Source organism: Prionailurus viverrinus, chromosome C1, assembly GCF_022837055.1.
Source record: "Prionailurus viverrinus isolate Anna chromosome C1, UM_Priviv_1.0, whole genome shotgun sequence".
Taxonomy (NCBI): domain Eukaryota; kingdom Metazoa; phylum Chordata; class Mammalia; order Carnivora; family Felidae; genus Prionailurus; species Prionailurus viverrinus.
In genome coordinates, this window is record NC_062568.1 from 27798944 (window position 1) to 27821670 (window position 22727).

The window sequence follows — 22727 nt, forward strand, 5'->3', positions numbered from 1 at the left end:
TTAAACCACCAAAATCATGTCTCTGTTGCACACAGCCAAAGATGCTACCTAACAGACACATCACTTTGAGAATAAGGAAAATGTTTACCTTTCAGCATTTAAAATTTCCTTGTTAATATTAATTATAAAAAGGAACATATACTGAGTGGCCTGTTACAGATTCTAAGATCTCAACATAGGTTAACTCATTAAACCCTCATAACAGTTCAATTAAGTAGCTACTACTACCATTCATTCAGAGGAAAGAAAAATACTAAAAACTGAGAGTTCAAGTAATTTGTCCAAAGTTATACAGCTAATAAAGAGGAAGTGGGATTCCAATCTGTCTGACTTCAGAGCACAGGCTCTTAACCACCAGTCCAAGCTACAATAATAAGAAACTATTTATGCCAGGTGAAATGCCAAGTGCTTTAACCAAACAATGTAAAGCACCAAGTACAATGTCTGGTGTTTACTGAAATGTCAGTTCTCTTCCTTGTAAGTAATGTCATCACCTTCTTCTTAATTATTTTATTTTATTTTTATTTGAGAGAGAAAAAGAGAGCGCAAGCAGGAGACAGGGGCAGAGGGAGAGAGAGAGAATCTTAAGCAGACCCCACACTCAGTGTGAGCCCAACATGGGGCTTGATCCCATGACCCTGGGATCATGACCTGAGCTAAAATCATGAGTGGGATGTTCAACTGAGCCACCAAGGTGTCCCATCTTCTTCTTCACTCTTATATAATTTTATCCATATTCCTATGATCAAATTAACCATTTTCTTTTTAAGTTTATTTACTTAAGAGAGAGTATGCTCATGTGTTAATATGTGTGAGCATGGGGAAGGGGCACAGAGAGGGGGAGAGAATCCCAAGCAGGCTCCATGCTGTCAATGTGGAGCCCAACATGGGGCTTGATCCCACAAACTGTGAGATCATGACTTGAGCCAAAAGCAAAAGTCGGACACTCAACCAACAGGGCCACCCAGGCACCCCTCAAATTTACCATTTTCTATCTTGTATAAAGTTATATATCTCATGTAATAGACACTAAATTCCAGTAAGGTAAACTTTTAAATCATTCATTTTGGTATCTTACATGGCCTACATCCTAAAGAAGGCTGAATCATGAGTGGTGGAGCCATGGCAGTGGAGACTGGAAACTATACTATCAAAGGTGGTCCTTATACAATCAGACAGTTCTGGAGATTACTTTGGACCAATCCTATACCCTAAATTCCACAATTATATACCTACTTGTCTCACTCAGATTTGTTTTACCTTACTCCATCTTGTAATCTACCCTTGTGCTTCCCTCATAACCTCCTACTTATTCTCCCAACTCTAGTGCTCCTGCAGAAACCCAAACGTGACATGGCATCAACATTGTCTGGAGAACTTCTGTATCTAGTCAAGCTGGAGTAAAAGTAACCAGATTTATCCTCCTGCCTGAAACAACTATAAAATTGGATAAAATATATGAAACAATGATCCTCAAAATGTTACACATGATGAGAGAGGACAGTGATCCCTGAGAGATATAAAACAGATGAGATGAGGCCTATGTTATCCCAGAGAGCTGTCCAAAGAGATTCTAGGCTGTGGCACATGGGGTAGAAAACCAGGCAGAACCTCTCAGGGCAGAGGAGATAAAACTTGGAATCGAGGAAGGCCAAAGCAGCTAAAGTTTGTAGGACAAAGTACTGGAGAAGAGAGAGCTATATAGAAAACTCCAGAGATCTGCAGAAATTCACTCTCTAGCATTCAAAATACTAATGATCAGTGCATGAGTATAAGGAAATTACTTGAGACTAGGGAAAAGAACAACCTGAAAGGATTTGGGAACAACCCTCTAAGGTTCATAGGGTTCAGAAGAATACCTCTTCCACCAGCCAGAGTAGAAAACCTCATTAGTTCAAAAGCAATGTACTCAGAAGGGATTTGCCTCAATAGTGAGACAAAATTAACACTAGATTAAATGCTGCCTGGTCCTACCTAGCAAAGCTTAAAAGCAAACATTAAAGGAATAATCTGTTTCCAAAAAACTCAATTGTGTCCCAGAACAAAACTCAAGAATATTTATAAGAATACAAAAATATCCAGCACTCGAAAAAGGTGAAAGTTATGTCTGACATCCAATCAAAAGTTACCAGAAATGCAAAAAAGCAGGAAAATGTATAAAAATAATATATACAAGATAACTGATTATTTAAAGTGTAAATAGTAACAATGCATTGTCAGGTTTGTAATCTATATAGAAATAAAATGTGTGACCACAATAGCACAAAGAAGGGGAAAGATGTGAGTATATTATTATAAGATTCTTATACTGCATGTTAAATGATGGAATACTACTTGAAGGTAGACTGGGATAGTTAAAGATGTACAGCATAAACACTAAAGCAATAATTAGCTAACAAGTCAATAAAGGAGGTAAAATTGAATCATAATAAAAGGGCAATTTCACCAAAGGACAGAAAAAGACAACAAAGTACAGATGGAACAAATAGAAAGATAGAAGGGAAGACATAAACACAACCATTTCAATAATAACATTAAATGCAAATGAAACCCAACATTTGTGAAATATGTAAAATATGTAAAACAGGATAATGCATCCTGATGAACAAGTATGATTTACTCCAGGAATGCAAGAATACAAGGCCTTTACCCTTCAAAATTTAATCAAATCTTAATATATTGAGAGACTAAAAAAAAGAAAATGATTGTATCAATATACACAGGAAAAGCACCTGACAAAATCAAATATCCATTCCTAATAAAAATTCTCAATAAGCTAAGAACAGAAAGAATCTCATTCAATTTGACAAAGGACATATACAAAACTTATGGTTAACACCATAACAGTGAAAGACTAAATGCTTTTCCCCTAAAATCAGAAACAAGGCAAGGATGTCTACCCTAAGCCATTCTAATCAAAATTGTACTCTAGGTTCTAGTCAGTATAACAGTTGAGAAAAAGAAATATAAGCCATCCAGATTGGAAAAGAAGATGTAAAATAGCATAACTGTCAACGTAGAAAATCTAAAAGAATCTACCAAAAAGCTATGAAAACTAATAAATGAGCTACCAAGGTTGCAAGATAGAAGATCCATATAAAAAATCAACTGTATTTCTATATTAATGCAAAAATAAGACATTGAAATTAAAAAACAATGTCATTTATAACTTCTTAGTGATAAATCTGATAAAAGACATGTGAGACCTATACGTTAAAAACTCTAAAACATTGCAGAGAAAAAAACAAAGTATCAATATTAAGATTTCAATTATCCCCAAAATGATCTATAATATTCTACATGATCCCAATCAAAATCCCATCAGGCTTTTTTAAAAAAAGAAACTGATCAGGTGATTCTAAAATTCACATGGAAAAACAAAGAACTAAGAATAGCCAAAACAAAGTTTAAAGGAAGAATAAGGTTCAAAGACTTTATTACCTGACTTCAAGATTTATTATAAAGCTATAGTAATCAAGACAGTGGTATTGGCATCAAGAGGGACCAGAGCTTCTCAGTCTCAGTACTACAGACATTTTGGGCCAGATAATTCTTTGTTGTTCAGGCTGTCCTATGCATTGTACAATGTTGAAGAGAAGCTCTGGCTTCTATCACAAATCAATATCCCCCTAGCTATGAGAATTTAAACTGTCTCCAGACTTTGCCCCATGTTTTTTAGAGGCAAAATTGCCCTGGTTGAGACCATGGAGATAAACAATAAATCAATGAAAAAGAACAGAGTCCAGAAATTCACCTATATGTATGTGATTAGTGGATTTTTCATCAATGGTATAAATTTAATTCAATAGAAAAATACAGTCTTTTCAGAAAATGGCACTGAAACAACTGGATATTCATATGCCAAAAAAAGTCTTGTATTATGTATATAAAAATTAACTCAAAATAGATCATGCACCTAAATGTAAACTCAAAAGTTATAAAATTTCTTAGATGAAAACAGGAGAAAATCTAATATTGGATTAGGCAAAGGTCTTTTAGATACAACACAGAAGTATGATCCATAAAGGGGGGAAAAAGGTACACTGGACTTAATCACAATAAGAACTTCTGATCTTCTACTCTTTGAAAGATTCTGTTAAGAAGGTGAAAAGAGGGGCGCCTGGGTGGCTCAGTCGGTTAAGCGTCCGACTTCAGCTCAGGTCACGATCTCACGGTCTGTGAGTTTGAGCCCCGTGTCGGGCTCTGGGCTGATGGCTCAGAGCCTGGAGCCTGCTTCTGATTCTGTGTCTCTCTCTCTCTGACCCTCCCCCATTCATGCTCTGTCTCTCTCTGTCTCAAAAATAAATAAATGTTAATAAAAAATGTTTTAAAAAAGAAGGTGAAAAGATAAGCTACAGATCAGGTGAAAATTCTTGTAAATAACATTTCTAAAATGGACTTATATCTAGAATATACTTTTTAAACCTCTATAAGAAGAAAACATTTCCATTTAAAAATGAGATAAAGATCCAAACAGACACTTCACTAAAGAAAATATACAGATGGCAAATAACTCATAAAAAGATGTTTAACAGCATTGGTGACTGTAGAATGGAAGTTAAAACCACAATGAGATACTACTAGACTACACAGCATTGTAATATGCCTACAATATCAAAAGCCTGTCCATACCAAGCATTGGCTGGAACTCTCATACACTACTGACAGGATCGTAAAGGGGTACAATCACATTGGAAAAACCATTTGAGAGTTTCTTAAAAAGTTAAATATATACCTACCATATGACCCAGCTATTCCTCTCCTAGATATTTACTCAAGAGAAATGAAAGCATCATAAGTTCATACAAAGACTTTTATACAAATGTTCATAGCAACTTTATTTGTAATAGCCAAGAACTGTAAACAACCCAGCTGTCCATCAACAGGTAAGTGGATAAGCAAATTATGGAAAATTCATACAATGGAATACTATTCAGCAGTAAAAAGGAACGGACTATTCAGACATCTTGCGACACAGATGAATCTGAAAATAACTATGCTGAGTGACAGGGGGTGCCTGGGTGGCTCAGTTGGTTAAGTGTCTGACTCTTGGTTTCTGCTCAGGTCATGATCTCATGGTTTCATGAGTTCAAGCCCCACTTGGGGCTCTGTGCTGACAGTGTGAAGCCTGCTTGGGATTCTTGGTCTTCCTCCCTGCCCCCCTCACTCACATTGTCTCCGTCTCTCTCAAAATGAACTTAAAAAAAAAAACATATGCAACATTTGCAACTCATATATGCTAAGTTACAAAAGTCATATATAAAAAGGTTCATACTATATGATTTTTATAAAATTATAGACAAAGTAAATTGATCTCTAATGACAGAAAGCAAATCAGTAGTTGTTTGGGAATGGTGAAGTGTGAGTGGGAGGCAGGGAGAGAAGGGGATTACTAAGAGGCATTAGGAATCTTTTGGAGGTGATGGATATGTTCATTACCTCAACTGTGGTGACGCTTTCATAGATGTATACATTTATCCAAACTTATTAAATTGTACACTTTAAATATGTACAGTTTGTTGTATATCAATTATACCTCAATAAAAATATTTTTAAAACCCTCTGCTGGTATCTGATTCCTACTTTGTACTGTGGTTTTAAAATTCTTTATTTTCTTGAGATATGATTGACATATAACATTAAGTTTAAGGTATATAATATGTCAATTAGGTAATTTATATTTTGCAATATAATTACCACCATAGTGTTAATTAACATCACTATCATGACACAGAATTATTCTTTCCTTTTTGTGGTGAGAACAATTTAGATGTAGTCTCTGAGCAATTCTGAATTTTATAATGCAGTATTATTGACTATAATTACCAGGCCATACATTAGAATTCCAGGATGTATTTACTAATTGCAAGTTTGTACCCATATAATATTTTCAAAGGTTTTCAATATTAACCATACTATTTATTTTTCTAATGAATCAAAGTTAGAATTCCTTAGGGGCACGTGGGTGGCTCAGTTGGTTAAGCGTCCAACTTCTGCTGAAGTCATAATTTCACGGTTCGTGAGTTCAAGCCCTGCATTAGGCACTGTGCTGACAGCTCAGAGCCTGGAGCCTGCTTCAGATTCTGTGTCTTCCTCTTTCTCTGCCCCTCCCCTGCTCGCATTGTCTCTCTCAAAAATGAATAAACGTTAACATTTTTTTAAAATTTAGAATCCCTTAGCGAATTTTTCTTTAATTCCGATTTATTCCTGAAGTTTTAAGAATTCAATGAGCAATTAATATTTGTATTTAATGACTGTATTCATAGCTGACATGTATTTGGCAAAATTACACTAAGGCTTTGCCATTACAACTAAATTAATTAAGTAGAATTACTGATACTTAGATATCAAAGCAATACACCAATCAAAATGTCTAAAGCCTAAATTAGCTGATGGGGAACAGTTAATAGAGTGCTCCTTCTGGAGAGAGTCAGATTTTCTATGGTCCCATAAAATAGGCAGGGAGGAATAAAGCAAAAGAAGCAAAGAGGAAAAACATTAATGATCTCTCCTTTTTAAATCACATACTTCTGTCATTACACCAAAAATATAAAGCTGTACTTAAAGATGTCCAGTGTCAAGATGTGAGAAAAAAAGAATTACTAATATTACAGGGATTGTTTTAAAATGTTGATGGTTGGCTGAGCTGAGAGTACTAAATGTGTATATATACCTAATGTAATGATAATAGGAGTTACTGGTAGTTATGCTGAAAAACTTTCAGGTTCCAAATTGAACATAAATCTCTAGCCAAAGTTCTCAGGTATTTAAGGTGTTTATTCAGCATCTTAAAGATGAACAAAACTACCACTATCCCCAGAAAAAGTATTAAAAAGAAAACTAACAAATTTAAGAAAAAAAACCACAGGATTCTTTTAATGAAAAAATTACATTATAACAAAGACACTATACATTGTTACAATATATATACATATATATATATATATATACACACACATTTTAAAACTTTTTAAAAAACCTGGTACAAATTAAATGACATCTTTCTCATACTCACATGATTAAGTATTTTGACAGGATGTAAAGATGAAACACAAGCTGGTGGGCCTCAAAATTAGAAACTCTAATGCAGGACCAGATCCCATTTTCTACCATTTTTGTGACTTTTAGAAAACATTTACCTTGGATAAGACAAGGTACTTCATGTAAAAACTTTTTCTTTTAAGCATGTTAACTGCTTGTGGAGAAAATTATTATTGAGGGAAAAGCCCACCATGGTGGTGTTTATCTATAATTCACTGTAGCATATATAAAATTCACTGGGAGGCTTTGGAACATGAAAACTACAATGATGAAAAAAGCTCAACTGTAATTATAAATTTCTAACTGCTTATTTTGAATGTCCAACTTACTACTACAGATATTACACCTTGTAATACATGACACAAAAGAGCATATATCAAACTTTGCTGTAGAGCTGTTAGGAGAATGCCAAATATAGATACTGAAAATTTTATGCACTTGTATTTAACACCCTGTGCATTTAAAAATTAATCAAATATTTAAAATATGTAAACACACTTTTATAAAAGCGATGCTAAGCACCCTTAAAATACAATACTGATATACTGTGACTGAACATGCACTTAGAGGGGAAATGAATTTTTAAAAATTTAGAAACCATTTTTAAAGAGCTACTCATTGAAATACTTACATGAAAATATTGATAGTTCCAGTTTCTACCTAAAAACCAAAAGAGTATACAATTAGGGATTTAAACCTTCCTTCATGCTCTTTTTTAATTTTGTTTTTTGTTTGTGGGAAGGATGCACTGTAACTTTCCTCCTCCTAATGAAAAAAACAGTACCAGAAAGAGACATTCACAAAGAATGAAGTGAGAGAAATATTTTAAAACTATATTTTGTTCTTGTTCAAATGCCAAAGTCTGAACTCTCTAACATCTCTTATCCTCACAGGTAACTGACTAGAGTTTGTATCTTAACAAGCATTTCTCCTTAGCAACTCAACATCAAAAAAGAAAAGAATGTCTCCAAAGGAATATACTTCAATTGGTAAAATATTTAATAATAAGCTATTGCCATTAATGAAAAGTCAATATTATTTAAAATCCTGAAAAAAGTTTCCATAAAAATTAGAAATAATAAATTAAAAGAATATTACCTACAAATGCAATAAAACTATAAATTCAGACTTATACCCTTTACGTGCACACAGACTACGAGAAAGCTGGGTTTGAGGTAACTAAGAGCTATGTTTAACTTAGAGTAACATAATCAGATTTGGCAGACTGCCTCTGAAATGCTGACATCAAATATTTTCAGTTCTTAGGAAAAAGAAAAGCTATTCTAATTAAAAATCATATATGTAACTAAATATCAACTTTGTATTAAATAGGGGTATAAATAATAAATTTTATATTAAATAGGGTATAAATCTAAAGAGCACGGATTTTTAAGAGTTCCACTCACGTCTAATTTAACAATGCTTTACTTAGGTACATGTTGTATACTTGCAACAATTAAAGTGAATTAAGAATGGGAGACTGGACTTTAGAAAAGCCAAAAAGGATTCAGTCATGTAAAATATTAAGGTTAAATTTCATATTACATTCCATATACTTTGAATATAAATATTAACATCCATTTGAAATCCTTATTACTTTTAAATAAAGTCTTAAATATACCCACAAACGGTCCCTGGGGTGAAAAAAACCCTTTAAATTGATTTCTTGACAGCTTATAATTGACATTTCTAGTTCACCAACCTTCCAGAAAACAAAAGCTTATAATGAATACAGTGATTAGTACTTATTCAGTATTTCAAGTAAATATACTTACTCAGCAAGCAAATATAACACATCAGTTGTTTTAAATATGAACTAAATTTTAAACTACAAATACTTACCTTGAAATACTATAAATTCTAATACCACTAATTCAGTAAGAGCTCTGGCATAGAAAAATAAATACAACTCAAATTATTTTCTAACCAGAGCTGAATCTTCAATACAAAGTAGGAAAAAAAAAATCTTTTGTGGATATCAAAAAGTTCCTCAAATTATCTGTCAACACCAGGGAAGTTTATTATTCTTTCTGAATTCTCTCAATTTCTATAGTTTTCTATCCACATGTAGTGTTTTACCTAAAATACTATATAAATTCATGCAATATACATTTATTTCTGTTGCTTATCTGATTAATTCAAATTAAAACTCTAAGTACTTACCAAGACATTTTAAATTTCTACTAGATAACTATTAGTATGCTATTGGTTTGTAGTTATAACTATAAAAATTATAATGGAAGAAGCCAAAATGCAATTACAGTTTCCACAGATGTGAATACTGAGCTTTACGTTATGATGTAAAATCTACAATGGTTTTATCTTTCCTAATGAGACAGACTACAAATATTCTCTCCCCTGTGCTAATTTAAAGAATTTCTTCACAACTTTAAAGAGGAAATAATTTCTTTTATAACTTTAAAAAAAGTCAACACACATACACACACTCACACACACACAAACTCACACACTATTTTTGTTGTTGTTCTTGTTTGTCTTTTCAGAACCCAAATCAGATATTTCCAAGGGATTAGTTAGATAACTATTTGTGTTCAGACTATATTGTCATGGATAAGTTCAGATGATCTTTGGAAATACTGGCCTTATCAGATAATCAAAAAGCATAAGAATTATACAAAATAAGAGGAATAAAATAGGTTCCAAAAATATGGACTTGGCAACAAACATATCGGTTTTAAATCAAAGTTGCTCATTGAACCGGTCTTCAGTTCACTTATCACAATGCTGCGCTTTGATAATATTCACCTTCTTTTTTATGACATTATAAGTCACCCCAGTTGTAAATTCTGAAAAGCTTCAATAATTTATGTAGTAGATAATTTCTTACAGTCCAAATTTTTTTTTGCTTCCATAGACAATGCTGGTTCTTTGGGTTCTTGCTTAACTTGGTTCACAGAAACGGTACCTTCTGGATTTTCTCCAACTTTAAAACCAAACATAAAAGAAAAACCCTAAAGGTTAATGTAACTTATAACACTGAAATCTTTATATGAATTTAGAGGCAAAGCAAAAAATAGTAGTTTTCTGAAAAGCAGTGTATTTGAGAACTCAGTACTTCTGATATCTTAATAGTCATTCATAATTCTTTCAGTATATGTACACCTTAAATTAATGTAACAGTGTGTGTCAACTAAACTTCAATAAAAAAACTAAAAGAAAAAGAATAGAAAAATGTTGAGAAGTAAAAAAAAAATTCTTTAATGCTTCTGGTAGTGAAAAAAAGAAGAGACTAAGAAAATCATAGTTACTTTCTTCTAAAGATACTTTGACAAAAAAGCAGTCCATAATTTTATAAAATTATGAGGAGTATTTAATATTTAAACTTAATTGCCTCTGGGGCCTGGGTGGCTTAGTCAGTTGAGCATTGAACTTTTGCTCAGGTCACAATCTCGGTTCGTGAATTCAAGCCCCACATCAAGCTCCACACTGGCAGTGTGGAGCCTGCTTGGGATCCTCTCTCTCCCTTTCTCTCTGCCCCCCTCCTATTCATGCTTTCTCTATCTCTCAGAATAAATAAATAACTTAAATACTTTTTTAAAAATAAACTTAATTGCCTTTAATAAAAATATATGTGAATAAAAGTCAGGAAGCCTCCCATTATTTGAAAATGATGTTCTGCAAAGAGTAGGCATATATATTACAAATTTACCAATATGTTACTACCCCCATATGGTTTCCATATGTGATCATATACCAAGGAAAATTTTCCCTCCTTAAAGAAACTCTACTACATTAGTACGTTAGAAAAAAATATGCCACATCTTAATGGATAGCTCTGACTTACCTACATAAGTTATGTGTTTGCTTACTTGAAACACTGCATAATGCACTTACCATTCTGATTTTAAATAAAGTACTTATGACCAAATTAATCAGAATGTAGCATACCAGAAACACTATTATCTTGAACAGGCAGGTGGGATATCTAAGATGAAATCTTTTTCTTTTTCAGGGATATCAGTTTTTCCATTGCTACAGGGAACTGAGATTAAGGGGACCAAAATTTGCTCTGGAAAGTGTGCTGAACACACCTAATGCTTGTCACATGTGAGTGTATTGGGAGAGTTTAGCCCACACCATAGAGAAAACCAATAGAAGATGGATTTGAGTGACCCTCAGAATTCATATGCAGGTGAGGGAGTCCCTCAGATCATGATCTAACTTGATAAATCATGCAGGTTCAGATCCAAAGAGGGTCTCCTTTAAAGCAATCTGAATTAGAGCTCTCAGAAATATCTTGGTACAATACAGAGGGAGGAAGCATGTTAGAATGTAAAGAAACTTCTGAGGCAGATAGATCTGGGTTTAAATCTCTGCTCTATCACTTTAGGCAATTACTTAACCTTCCTGAGCCTTGGTCTCCCTATCTGTAGCATGGGGACATCATCAACTATTTCATGCGGTTGTGAGGATTAGTCTCCATATATTCCTTTTCATTCTCATCTATTGTCACAGCCCTCTGGATAAATTTTCTTAAAAGTAATGTTTCCAATAAATTTAAAATATAATGATTCTTTTCTGGAAGGAAGTATTTTATACTTTTCCTTACCCAAAATAATGATGACTAAGAATGGAAAGTAAATACTTTGTATGTTCTAAGGATAATTTCTATGAAAATTTATGTTCTTCAAAGCAAAATGCAAATCTTTTCCCACAAAAGTGCCCAATCCAGAACAATCTGTGTGAATGGAAGTGACACAGGTCAAGTAGGAGTTAGAATTTATTACTAGGTTGACTGGGTTTGTTACAAAGTGAATGTAACAAAGTCTTGGATTAAGTTAAGTCCTTAAGACTTAACTAGTTTCCTTTCAATTTCTACAGAACTCTATATTTAAGTCTAGAACTCAAAATTTTAAAAATTTTATAGCTGCCCACCCCATCCCATTTTTCCTTTTAACAAATTTTCCATAATAACCTTTACACTAAATCTTTTCCTTTTAAAGTTTCTCATTTTTTTCATACATTCTAAAATGACCCTCTGATTTCATATCACCACAGATTTTCCATGTAAACTGAGGTGATCAGAGAATGAATAACTTTGCTAGAGACAAAAAAATTTTTAAAGTTTAAAAATTATTATGCTCTTGACATTTTTCCCTTTTTCTGGTAGTTTTACTTTATCAACTTATGTATTATAAACCCCTGAGTAGGGGCGCCTGGGTGGCGCAGTCGGTTAAGCGTCCGACTTCAGCCAGGTCACGATCTCGCGGTGCGTGAGTTCGAGCCCCGCGTCGGGCTCTGGGCTGATGGCTCGGAGCCTGGAGCCTGTTTCCGATTCTGTGTCTCCCTCTCTCTCTGCCCCTCCCCCGTTCATGCTCTGTCTCTCTCTGTCCCAAAAATAAATAAACGTTGAAAAAAAAAAAATAAACCCGAGTAGAAATGACAGTTTTTTTCTGTAGTGTAATAGTAACGATACAATGGAATATTATTCGGCAATCATAAAGAATGAAATCTTGCCATTTGCAACAATGTGGATGAAACTCTAGTGTATTATGCTAAGTGAAATAAGTCAGAGAAAGACAAGTATCATATGATTTCACTCATTTGTGGAATTTAAAAAACAACATATGAACACAGGGGAAGGGAAGAAAAGATAAAAACAAAGAGGGAGGGAAACCATAAGAGACTCTTAAATACAGAGAACAGAGTGTTGCTGGAGGGGAGGTAGGTGGGGGTATAGGCTAAATGCATGATGGGCATTAAGGACGGTACTTACTGGGATGAGCACTGGGTGTTATATGGAAGTGATGAATTATTGGATTCTACTTCTGAAACCAATACTACACTGTTAACTAACTCAAATTTAAATTAAAAACAATAGCACTGATAGTCCATGAAGGTTAAAAAAAATAAAATCACAAGTTGCTTTTAACTTACTAATAGCTGGGTGGTTATCTATAATTTGTATTGGGATGGTTTGCACATTTCCCAACAGAATCCGATGAACACTTCCTTCCATATTCTCTGTATCCTCAACATCTCCAACTTGCACCAGCTGGTCCATTGCAGCTAGATTCTGATCTGGTCCTGGAAGGTTACCCATGGTAGAGGTAATAATGCTATTGTTTGGGGTCAGGCATGTATCTGTTTGAAGGCTATGACTTTGACCAAGCAGTAGAGAATTATTATTCATTACAGTACTTTCTAATGAGTCCAGAAGTCTTGAAGGACTGGAGGAAGGGTGGTTATTTACTGATATCAGAGTCGGTGATCCATCAGGAGAAGTGAATCTTGGTTGCAACTGCAAACCCTTTTAAACCGAAAAGAGTTACATCAATGTTTAAATTTACTAAGTATAATTTTTTCATAGGATATAGTATTCTTTTCACACACAATTAGAATAAAATATAATGGTACGGTTACTAACAAATATTGAGGACAGAAACAAGAATCAAAGGAATAGTAGTACAACTAAATTTTATTGCATGCATGGTAAACTCCAACTTTTTCAAAATGTAGTGTTTAAATTATCTTATATCAAGATACAAAAAAGTCAGGAAATTAATAATAAAAACATCTTTGATCATTATTACGATTCTGTAACAATTCTACAAAATACCTAGAAGAGGAGAGATTGAGGAAGAAAGGGAAAGGCTTCAAATTTGTTTATTTCACTGGCTACCTACCTGCAGTTGAGTAAATACTTTTGGCTGAAATGAGGAAAGTGAAGAGAGCAAGTGGGCTGGCTCTGGAGACAAAGAACCCCTTGTCTGATTTGTTTCCACTTTGGTGCTAACTGATTCTCCTGGTGAATTTCCTAAGTTACATAAAAAAATAAGCCGTCAAAATAAAATAACATTTATGGCTTCTAGCATGCTACATTTTATTACAACACTTACTATCACAATTGGAATGCCTGACATAAAGTGGGTCCTCAGTAATAACAGTACTAAATTTCTTTCAATAACTCATTTTGGAATAAATGAGTACAAATCTTTGGAGTACAAATTTGGAGTACAAATCTCTGTTTTCTTAATACTTCAATTGCTAAAGTAATTGTCCTTAGGGAATGTAGTTCCTCTCATGTAATTTTTATGTACTAACCCAAATAAATTCATCTCAGTCCATCAAAAACCAATTATCAGCAACTGTTTACTGTTTTCACACTGAGTAATTTTAAAAAATGACCCTAATGTCAGACAAGGATGGATTTAAGCACTAGCTTTTCTCTGTAACTTTCAACATGCTACTTAACTCGGTTTCTAACTTCAGTTTCTTCATTTGCAAAATAAAAATCTTCTTCAAAGGACTGCTAAGAGGATTAAACAACACTCACATTTCTTGGCTTCTTCATTCCCTTTTTTAAACTGAAGTATAGTTGACACACATTGTTATATTAGTTTCAGGTGTAAAATATAGTGACTGAATAAGTTTATATGTTGTGCTATGCTCACCCCAAGTGTAGCTACCATCTGGCACCATACAATGCCATTACAGTACCAATGACTATATTCCATTTTATCCGCATGACTTGTTTATTCCAGAACTGGAAGCCTGTATCCCCTTCACCCATTATGCCCATCCCTGTACCGCCCGACCCCCTGGCAACCATCAGTTTGTTCTCTGTATATATGTGTCTGTTTCTGCTTTTCATTTGCTTATTTGTTTTGGTTTCAGATTCCACATACAAATGAAATCACATGGTATTTTTCTTTCTCTGTCTGATTTATTTCACTTTTTGGCTTCTTCATTTCTAATTGTCATTCTACTTCACTCTGTTGCTACTACTACTGTTATAACCTCATCTATTCTAAATCTAAAAATCTCTAATTCAAATATCCTATTCTTTGATCACAGCCTCTTATTTTTCCAAAGATTTTGCTCAAGTACTTCACTACAATTGTTCAACCTCATGTGACCCTCCAGTCCATTGATTTCTCAGTTTTCTTCAGATCAACCTCTTCCTTAATAAAATTCCCTCCCCATTTAGCTTAGTAGAGTCTTAAGTTTATAATTTCAGTCACTCCTTGCAAATACCCTAAACTCCTTTGCCTCTCTGTACTTTGTTATAACCCCTGATAAAATCCTAACATTGAATGAAAATGGCTTCCAGTGCCTATATGTGCGAAGTTGAATGCCACTGAAAAAGAAACTTGCTACTACTACTAATACCAATTCATGATCATCAACTTCAACAGGACCTTCAGCTATACTGACAACCTTACAGTGTTCTTCTCACTCTATGTTATAAAGGATTTCAAATGTCCAATCTTGGCCACACTTCCTGAGATCTTTTTCATTCTTAGCACTTTTACTTAAAGAGAAAAGATGGGGTGCCTGGGTGGCGCAGTCGGTTAAGTGTCGGACTTCAGCCAGGTCACGATCTCGCGGTCCGTGAGTTCGAGCCCCGCATCAGGCTCTGGGCTGATGGCTCAGAGCCTGGAGCCTGTTTCCGATTCTGTGTCTCCCTCTCTCTCTGCCCCTCCCCCATTCATGCTCTGTCTCTCTCTGTCCCAAAAATAAATAAAAACGTTGAAAAAAAAAATAAAGAGAAAAGAAACTATCAGAAATTTCCTCAGCTTCCCATCACCAAAGCTATCAAGTACCTTCATCTTCATCTATCTCTTCAGATATTTCTTATCTGAAAATCCCTTCCCTCAACTCCATATTCCCTTCACAGCACACTGTCTCTACTTCTTCATTCATCACCCATTTACTTTTCAACCATCCCAAGATGGCTTCTTCCTAATCCATTCCATTGAAATGGCTCTGATACCCAAGGTTTTCTTTTTTTTTTTTTTTTTTTTTTTTTTTTTTTTTTTTTTTTTAAATTTTTTTTTTTCAACGTTTATTTATTTTTGGGACAGAGAGAGACAGAGCATGAACAGGGGAGGGGCAGAGAGAGAGGGAGACACAGAATCGGAAACAGGCTCCAGGCTCTGAGCCATCAGCCCAGAGCCCGACGCGGGGCTCGAACTCACAGACCGCGAGATCGTGACCTGGCTGAAGTCGGACGCTTAACCGACTGCGCCACCCAGGCGCCCCTACCCAAGGTTTTCAAACCTGATCTTATGAGCTTCTTTTCTCTTCCCCTGCCACCACCAAATCCTATTCTTATGCCAGTGTTGCCTAACTCAGTAAATGTTACTATCAGTCAGTTGCTCTTGGAAGAAACTCATGAGTCATCCCAGATCATTCCCATTCTTTTACCTCTCACACCTATTTAATCAACAATCAAACCTTTGAATTCTACTTTTCAAAAAACTCTTAAAATCTGTCCAATTATAGTATAAATGCCACCAACTGCACACCAAACCACTATCACTTTTCATTTGGACAGCTTGAAAGGGCCTCCTAAGCCACTTTTGCATACCCATTTTTATCCCCAAGCATTTTCTACCCTTAGAACCATACCAGCTTTTTAAGTTCCTTGAACATGACCAAGCTCTCTGTTGCTAAGCTTTGAAAGCTATTCCTTTGATTGGCAGATTCCGAACCATTCTTCAGTCCTTAGTTTAAAAGCCACTTTCTCAAGTGTCACTTCCCTACTCTCCAGATTAAGTTATGTCTTTATCACTATTCCCACAAAATTTTGCACAACTCTCTCATGGCACTATTTATAACAGTAATTAGAATATATTTGTTTATAGTGTCTTTTTCTCTTGCTAAACTTGAAATTCAATGGAGCAAGAAACTTGTTCTTTTTTATGTCCAACATTTATCACAGTGAGTAAAATATGTGCAGAACAAATGAATAATGTTAAGGAATTTGAACGTTATTCTCTATGCACAGCCTCTCTTAAAGGTTAATCAATCAAAGAATAAAGAAAAAATTGTACTGTATATAGCTATTCATTAATTTATTCTAAAGCATTTATTTAGATATTAACTTTGTAGCAGGCATTATGCTAGGAACTAGGTATGTTAACTTGAATAAAATACAATCCTTGCCCCTGAGAAGTTCAAATCATAACGAAAGATACAGACCTATAAACAAAAGGATACCATGTTAAATGCAGAGGTAAGTACAAAGAGTGAATGTGTAACTTTATACAGGAGGTAAAGTTAAGAGAACACTTAAAGCCAAAGAGATTGATTTCATTGGTGAGAGAAGGTTGCCATATAGAAGTGGAGAAAACATGTTTTCAGAAGAAAGGGGAAAAAAAAGGTGAAATAAATCTGGACCAGTAAGAGAGTATAAGAGTACACATATGAGAAAAAACAAACCATACAAAATGGACAATAGCTTCCTGATCAAGGTACCTTAGGGTTATTACTACTGGAATTAGCCTAACTTTAGAGTAAACTGTACTAGTAGTCAGCCTCAAAATTTTAATCATAAAGAATAAAAGCTGATTATGTGAGGAAATTTTTTATTTTTTAAAGTTTATTTATATACATATTTTTTAATCTCTACACCAAATGTGGGGCTCAAACTCACAACCCCGTGATCAAGAGTCACATGCTCTTCCAACTAAGCCAGCCAGGCATCCCTTATTTTTTATTTTCAATTTGTTTTGTATAGTTGACACACGATGTTACATTAGTTCCAGGTGTATAACACATGATTCAACTTCTTTATATGTTATGTTATGCTCACAAGTGTAGCTATCATCTGTCAACATACAACACTATTACAACATTATTGACTATATTCCCTATGCTGTGCCTTTTATTCCCATGACTTATTTATTCCATAACTAGAAGCCTGTATCTCCCACTCCTCCTCACCCATTTTGCCCATTACCTTACCATCCCTCCCCTCTGGCAACTATCAGTTTGTTCTCCGTATTTGAAGTCTGATTCTGCTTTTTGTTTATTCAGTTGTTTTGGTTTTAGATCCCACATATGAGGGAAATCATATGGTATTTGTCCTTCTCAGTCTGATTTATTTTACTTGGCATAATACCTTCTAGGTCCATCCATATTGTCACAGAAGGCAACAGCTCATCCTTTTTTATGGCTGAATAATACACATGAGGAAGTTTAAACAGCTGGAATTATTTTGACAAAACCTAACATAGTTGCTCTTGTCTCTTTTGGCCATGGTTTCCTCATCCATAAAATTTGATTAGATGAGATAATACCTTAAATGTCTTCCAGTTTTGGGGCACCTGGGTGGCTTAGTCAGTTAAATGTCTGACTCTTGATTTTGTCTCAGGTCATGATCTCACAGTTTGTGGGTTCAAGCCCCATGTCTGGCTCTGTGCTGACAGTGCAGAGCCTGCTTCGGATACTTACTTTCCTTCTGTCTGCCCCTCCCCCTCTCATGCTCTCCTGCTCTCCTGCTCCCTCCCTCTCTCTCTCTCTCTCTCAAAATACACATTTTTTAAAAATTGAAAAAAGTAAGTATCTTCCAGTTTGGCACTGATTTTATATTTTAAAGATATTCAGGATAACATACCTTCTGCAAATGTAACTGTCACAGTCTCTCTGAGAATATGCCCATTATCTGTAGTCCACTGAAGCTGAAATGGAAACATTTATTTCAGTAAAAACAATAAAGAATCTATATTGCAAAATATTTTAAAACATCAATACAACTGTCATATTTTATTCAATGACAGTACAATTGTGTTTTATTCAGTGATTACTCTCTTCACTTGTTTATATTCTTAAAGCACAAGTAGACTTCACCATCCAAATACATAAGCTTCCCAAGTTCAGATAGCAAAAATTCGGATAGCAAGCAGAGATGGCAAAGATCATCACTAAACAAATCCATTTTACTTCCTGAACTTTGGACAGTGAATAATAAAGAGAATTTTGGATGGAAAAGAATAGTAGGACTAGCTTAAAATCTGAATCTATTCAGTTAAGAAGACATAATTTGGATAGTAAAAACATGGAGAGCAAAAGGTATTGCTACTAGGATTTTAATGTCACAATTACTGTCTGTACTATAATTAGTTTTTGAGTAATTATATTATTCCTTTCAGAGTAAGCAAAATTTTCATAGAAATGACCAATATTCAGGGGTAATTAAAGCATCACAGTTGACGTAAAACTGGTATCCATAGATGGCATACAGAACCAATATCATCCCTTTGTAGATACAAAAATGCTGTGTATTCAAGTCTGAACTATTGTACTGAAAGTTGTCAACCTATTTAAAAAGAGAGGGAGATATACACAGTATATACTCAAATATCTGTTAGATGAATAAAATACACTTTATACAGAGATAAAATAATGTTGATTTTTAAATGAAGATTACTATTGTTATTATAGTCAGAGATGGCTATTCACTGATATTTCTTCTTGTGACAGCAATATACAAATTTCAGTCAAATCATCATCTGAGGGTTCACAGTGTTTACATTTTAAGAGAGTTTTTTTTCTTTCATCACAATCATTTATATGGCCTATTAACAACCACCACTATAAGGCCAAAAGTAATAGAGAAAGATTCTATAATAAAACAAAGAATTACAGTTGTAATCATACCGTTGCTGGAATAATATCTGAGTTATACACATTATCTCCATTTCTCAAGGCTTTCTGTACCTCATGGATGTGATTTTTAATATCATTTACAGTTGGAAAAAAGGATAAGTTATGTCTTTCAGGCACCTCATCAGGTTTAAATAGTTCTCTTTCCACAAATTTTCTGTGGAGAGCATAAAACAAAATAAAAACATAAATAATCTAGCAATATACTTCAGATAAAGTGAGAAAAAGGTTCTTTTTTAGCATAAACTTCTGTAAAGCATGGTTTATAGCTTTATAATTTATATTTTTCCAGTTTAAATTTTTTCATACATTAAATCAAAGAAATCATATGGATTAAAAAATGGAGTATTTTCATTAAACACCTATGTATCTTAGAGTGAGCTTTGACATTTTTTTTTTCAACGTTGTTTTTTTTTATTTATTTTTGGGACAGAGAGAGACAGAGCATGAACGGGGGAGGGGCAGAGAGAGAGAGAGGGAGACACAGAATCGGAAACAGGCTCCAGGCTCCGAGCCATCAGCCCAGAGCCTGACGCGGGGCTCGAACTCACGGACCGCAAGATCGTGACCTGGCTGAAGTCGGACGCTTAACCGACTGCGCCACCCAGGCGTCCCGAGCTTTGACATTTTTATGAATTTTTAAAAGAATCACTATTTTCAGTTTATGCATAATATGTTTTGAATGTTAATGATGTCAAGCAGTGTACTAAACATTTGACATCAAGGATCTCCATTAATGCTTACTATAATCCTGTGAAGAAAGTGCAATTATCATTCTCACTTTACAGATGAGGGAACTGAGGGCTGCTGACATTAAATAATTTGCCAAAGCTATACATCTAGCCAGTAAGTAAGAAAGCTTGGGCCTACATCATCTTACACTGTTGCCAAAAGGCATCACTTACTATATAAAATGTGATCTGCTCCAATTTTATAAGTAGATAAAAGAGAGTATAGAAATAGAAGACAGCACTGACATATAAACGTATACAAATACATAAAAGAAATGATAAAGTCCATTAAGATACAAAACAGATGAACACAAAGGAAAGGAAGCAAAAATAATATAAAAACAGAGAGGGGGACAAAACATAAGAGACTCTTAAACATGGAGAACAAACAGAGGGTTACTGGAGGGGTTGTGGGAGGGGGGGATGGGCTAAATGGGTAAGGGGCATTAAGAAATTTACTCCTGAAATCATTATTGCACTATATGCTAACTAACTTGGATGTAAATTAAAAAAATAAATTAAATAAAATGGAAAAAAAAAAGAAATGATAAAGTGCAGTATTTATATGCTTCGTGCATTACATTCTATAGACCATACTGCAGAGCTGTATTATACCTCTGTTCTTAAGATTCAAGTTTAGTAAATAATGTATGGTTTTACCAAATCTGGGGTCTGTTCTAACAATGCCCCAATGAAAATGAATATAAATGTCGAAGAAAGTTGTTAAATAGGAAAAATCATATATTAATTAAGAAATAATCCTAGGAAATACTCACTGTGTTGTTCAGATCAGACTACTGTAACTAGTTATAACTACACTATAACTAGTAGGAATAAGGCCAGGAATAAATATCAGAAATCATGGTAAAGGGCACAGGCTGTAGAATTAGATCTAGATTTCAGTTCTGCCTCTACCTCTTAAGCCAGTTATTTAACCACTCATAGTGTCCATTTTCTCATGTGAAGAATGGAGGTAAATATATCAACTTTATAAAGCTGCAGGAATAAATGAGATCGTGCATATAAAGTGCATACAATATCTGTTACATACATAGTAAGCGCCACATAATAATTATTGTATCTTGAGTATCAATGACATTGGACCAGAGTGCTACATATAATTTAATCATACAAAGATCTATGTACTTAAATGAATATTGCTTTATAACTTCCGTTAATAAAATGCTTTCTAGTAAAAAAAAAAAAAAGAACTATCCATGTTCTTTTGTTGTAATACATTTAATTGCATTTCAAATAGCTTAAATAAGTATCTTGGCCTAGGTTTTAAAATCTTTGGTTCTACAAAGGTTTTTTTTTAAAGGTATTTATTATATAATTCAATTTATATATCATTCAGAAATAGTCCAATTTGTTAAATCTGATTATGGAATATTTTAAATGAGTAATTTGAATCATTACTCATGGCTTGCCAAAGATCTGCTACAAAATGATCAGTTCATAATAAGATTATTTTAATAAATTAATAAATTATAATCCTTATCTACTCTGATAGCATACATACTGGAAAATGTCTATGATAATAAAAGTGTTATTATTTTTTTATTTTTAATGTTTATTTATTTTGAGAGAGAGAGAAAGCATGCATGCATGTATGTGGGAGAGGGACAGAGACAGAGAGGGAGAGAGAATCCTAAGCATGCTCCACACTCAATGCAGAGACCAATGCAGGGCTCAATCCCATGACTGTGAGATCATGACCTGAGCTGAAATCAAGAGTTGGACACTTAACGAACTGAGCCACCCAGGCACCCTGGTAAGTGTATTATTTAAACCAACAAACAAAAATGAAAAATGTAAAAGAACAATTTGTTTTTACCATACCTTAGCTGTTTCCTTACTGCATACACTTGTTCTATTCCTTGTGACACTAATTCTTGAATCTTATGTGCTACTTGAGGATGTAGACGTGAGGGTAATGCGCAATTTTCATCCCTAATTGCAGTTTCCTCTTCTTCAAGAGAAGGCACAGGAAAAGGGGAAGGTGACAAAGCAAGGCAGGAAGTTTCTAACTCGTGATACTGATGAGCTTGCTTTGTAGGTAACTGTACATACCATCTGAGAAGTGGAAATATTTAAAATTATGCTATTAAACAAAGGCACGGATCATAGTTACTTATGTTAAACCTCATCAAGAAAAAGAATAGCCTTTTAAGAAAAGATTATATGATATCATATTAAATGAATATAATTAGCAATTTAAAACTAATAAATAAATCTTAAAATGTCCTCTGCTTGTTCTAAGTTGGTTCTATACTCAATTAAATAAAAATCTTTATGAACCTTTATAGACTTTTACTCTGGCCCTAAAGTAAAGGAGGGGTATAGGAGTTAAATATATATGAAAATCGTATTTTAAATTTCATGTTCCAGAATTCAAGCTGTATTACAAAGCTGTAATCATCAAGACAGTATGGTACTGGCACAAAAACAGACACTCAGATGGAACAGAATAGAGAACCCAGAAATGGACCCACAAACGTATGGCCAACTAATCTTTGACAAAGCAGGAAAGAATATCCA

At 34.2% G+C, this 22727-nt stretch overlaps 1 protein-coding gene across 19 annotated transcripts in view; it reads right to left on the bottom strand.

Moving 5' to 3' along the window:
• The window catches only part of CARF (calcium responsive transcription factor), a 99471-nt gene that overhangs the window by 35226 nt on the left and 41518 nt on the right, over window positions 1-22727 (bottom strand). For 8 of the 19 annotated variants that reach the window (XR_007154507.1, XR_007154504.1, XR_007154505.1 and 5 more), the window contains 6 exons: window positions 22029-22262; window positions 19450-19612; window positions 18407-18470; window positions 13689-13819; window positions 12940-13312; window positions 9890-9985 (listed from right to left, as the gene is read on the bottom strand). Coding sequence is in view for 7 of the 19 variants with exons in the window: in XM_047869192.1 (XP_047725148.1) it covers window positions 9890-9985; window positions 12940-13312; window positions 13689-13819; window positions 18407-18470; window positions 19450-19612; window positions 22029-22262 (1061 nt within the window). In the remaining 12 variants the exon portion in view is untranslated. Of the gene's footprint in view, window positions 1-6604; window positions 7702-9807; window positions 9986-12939; window positions 13313-13688; window positions 13820-18406; window positions 18471-19449; window positions 19613-22028; window positions 22263-22727 lie in introns of those variants that run through there. The other 11 variants (XR_007154514.1, XR_007154515.1, XR_007154513.1 and 8 more) reach the window with 8 other exon arrangements.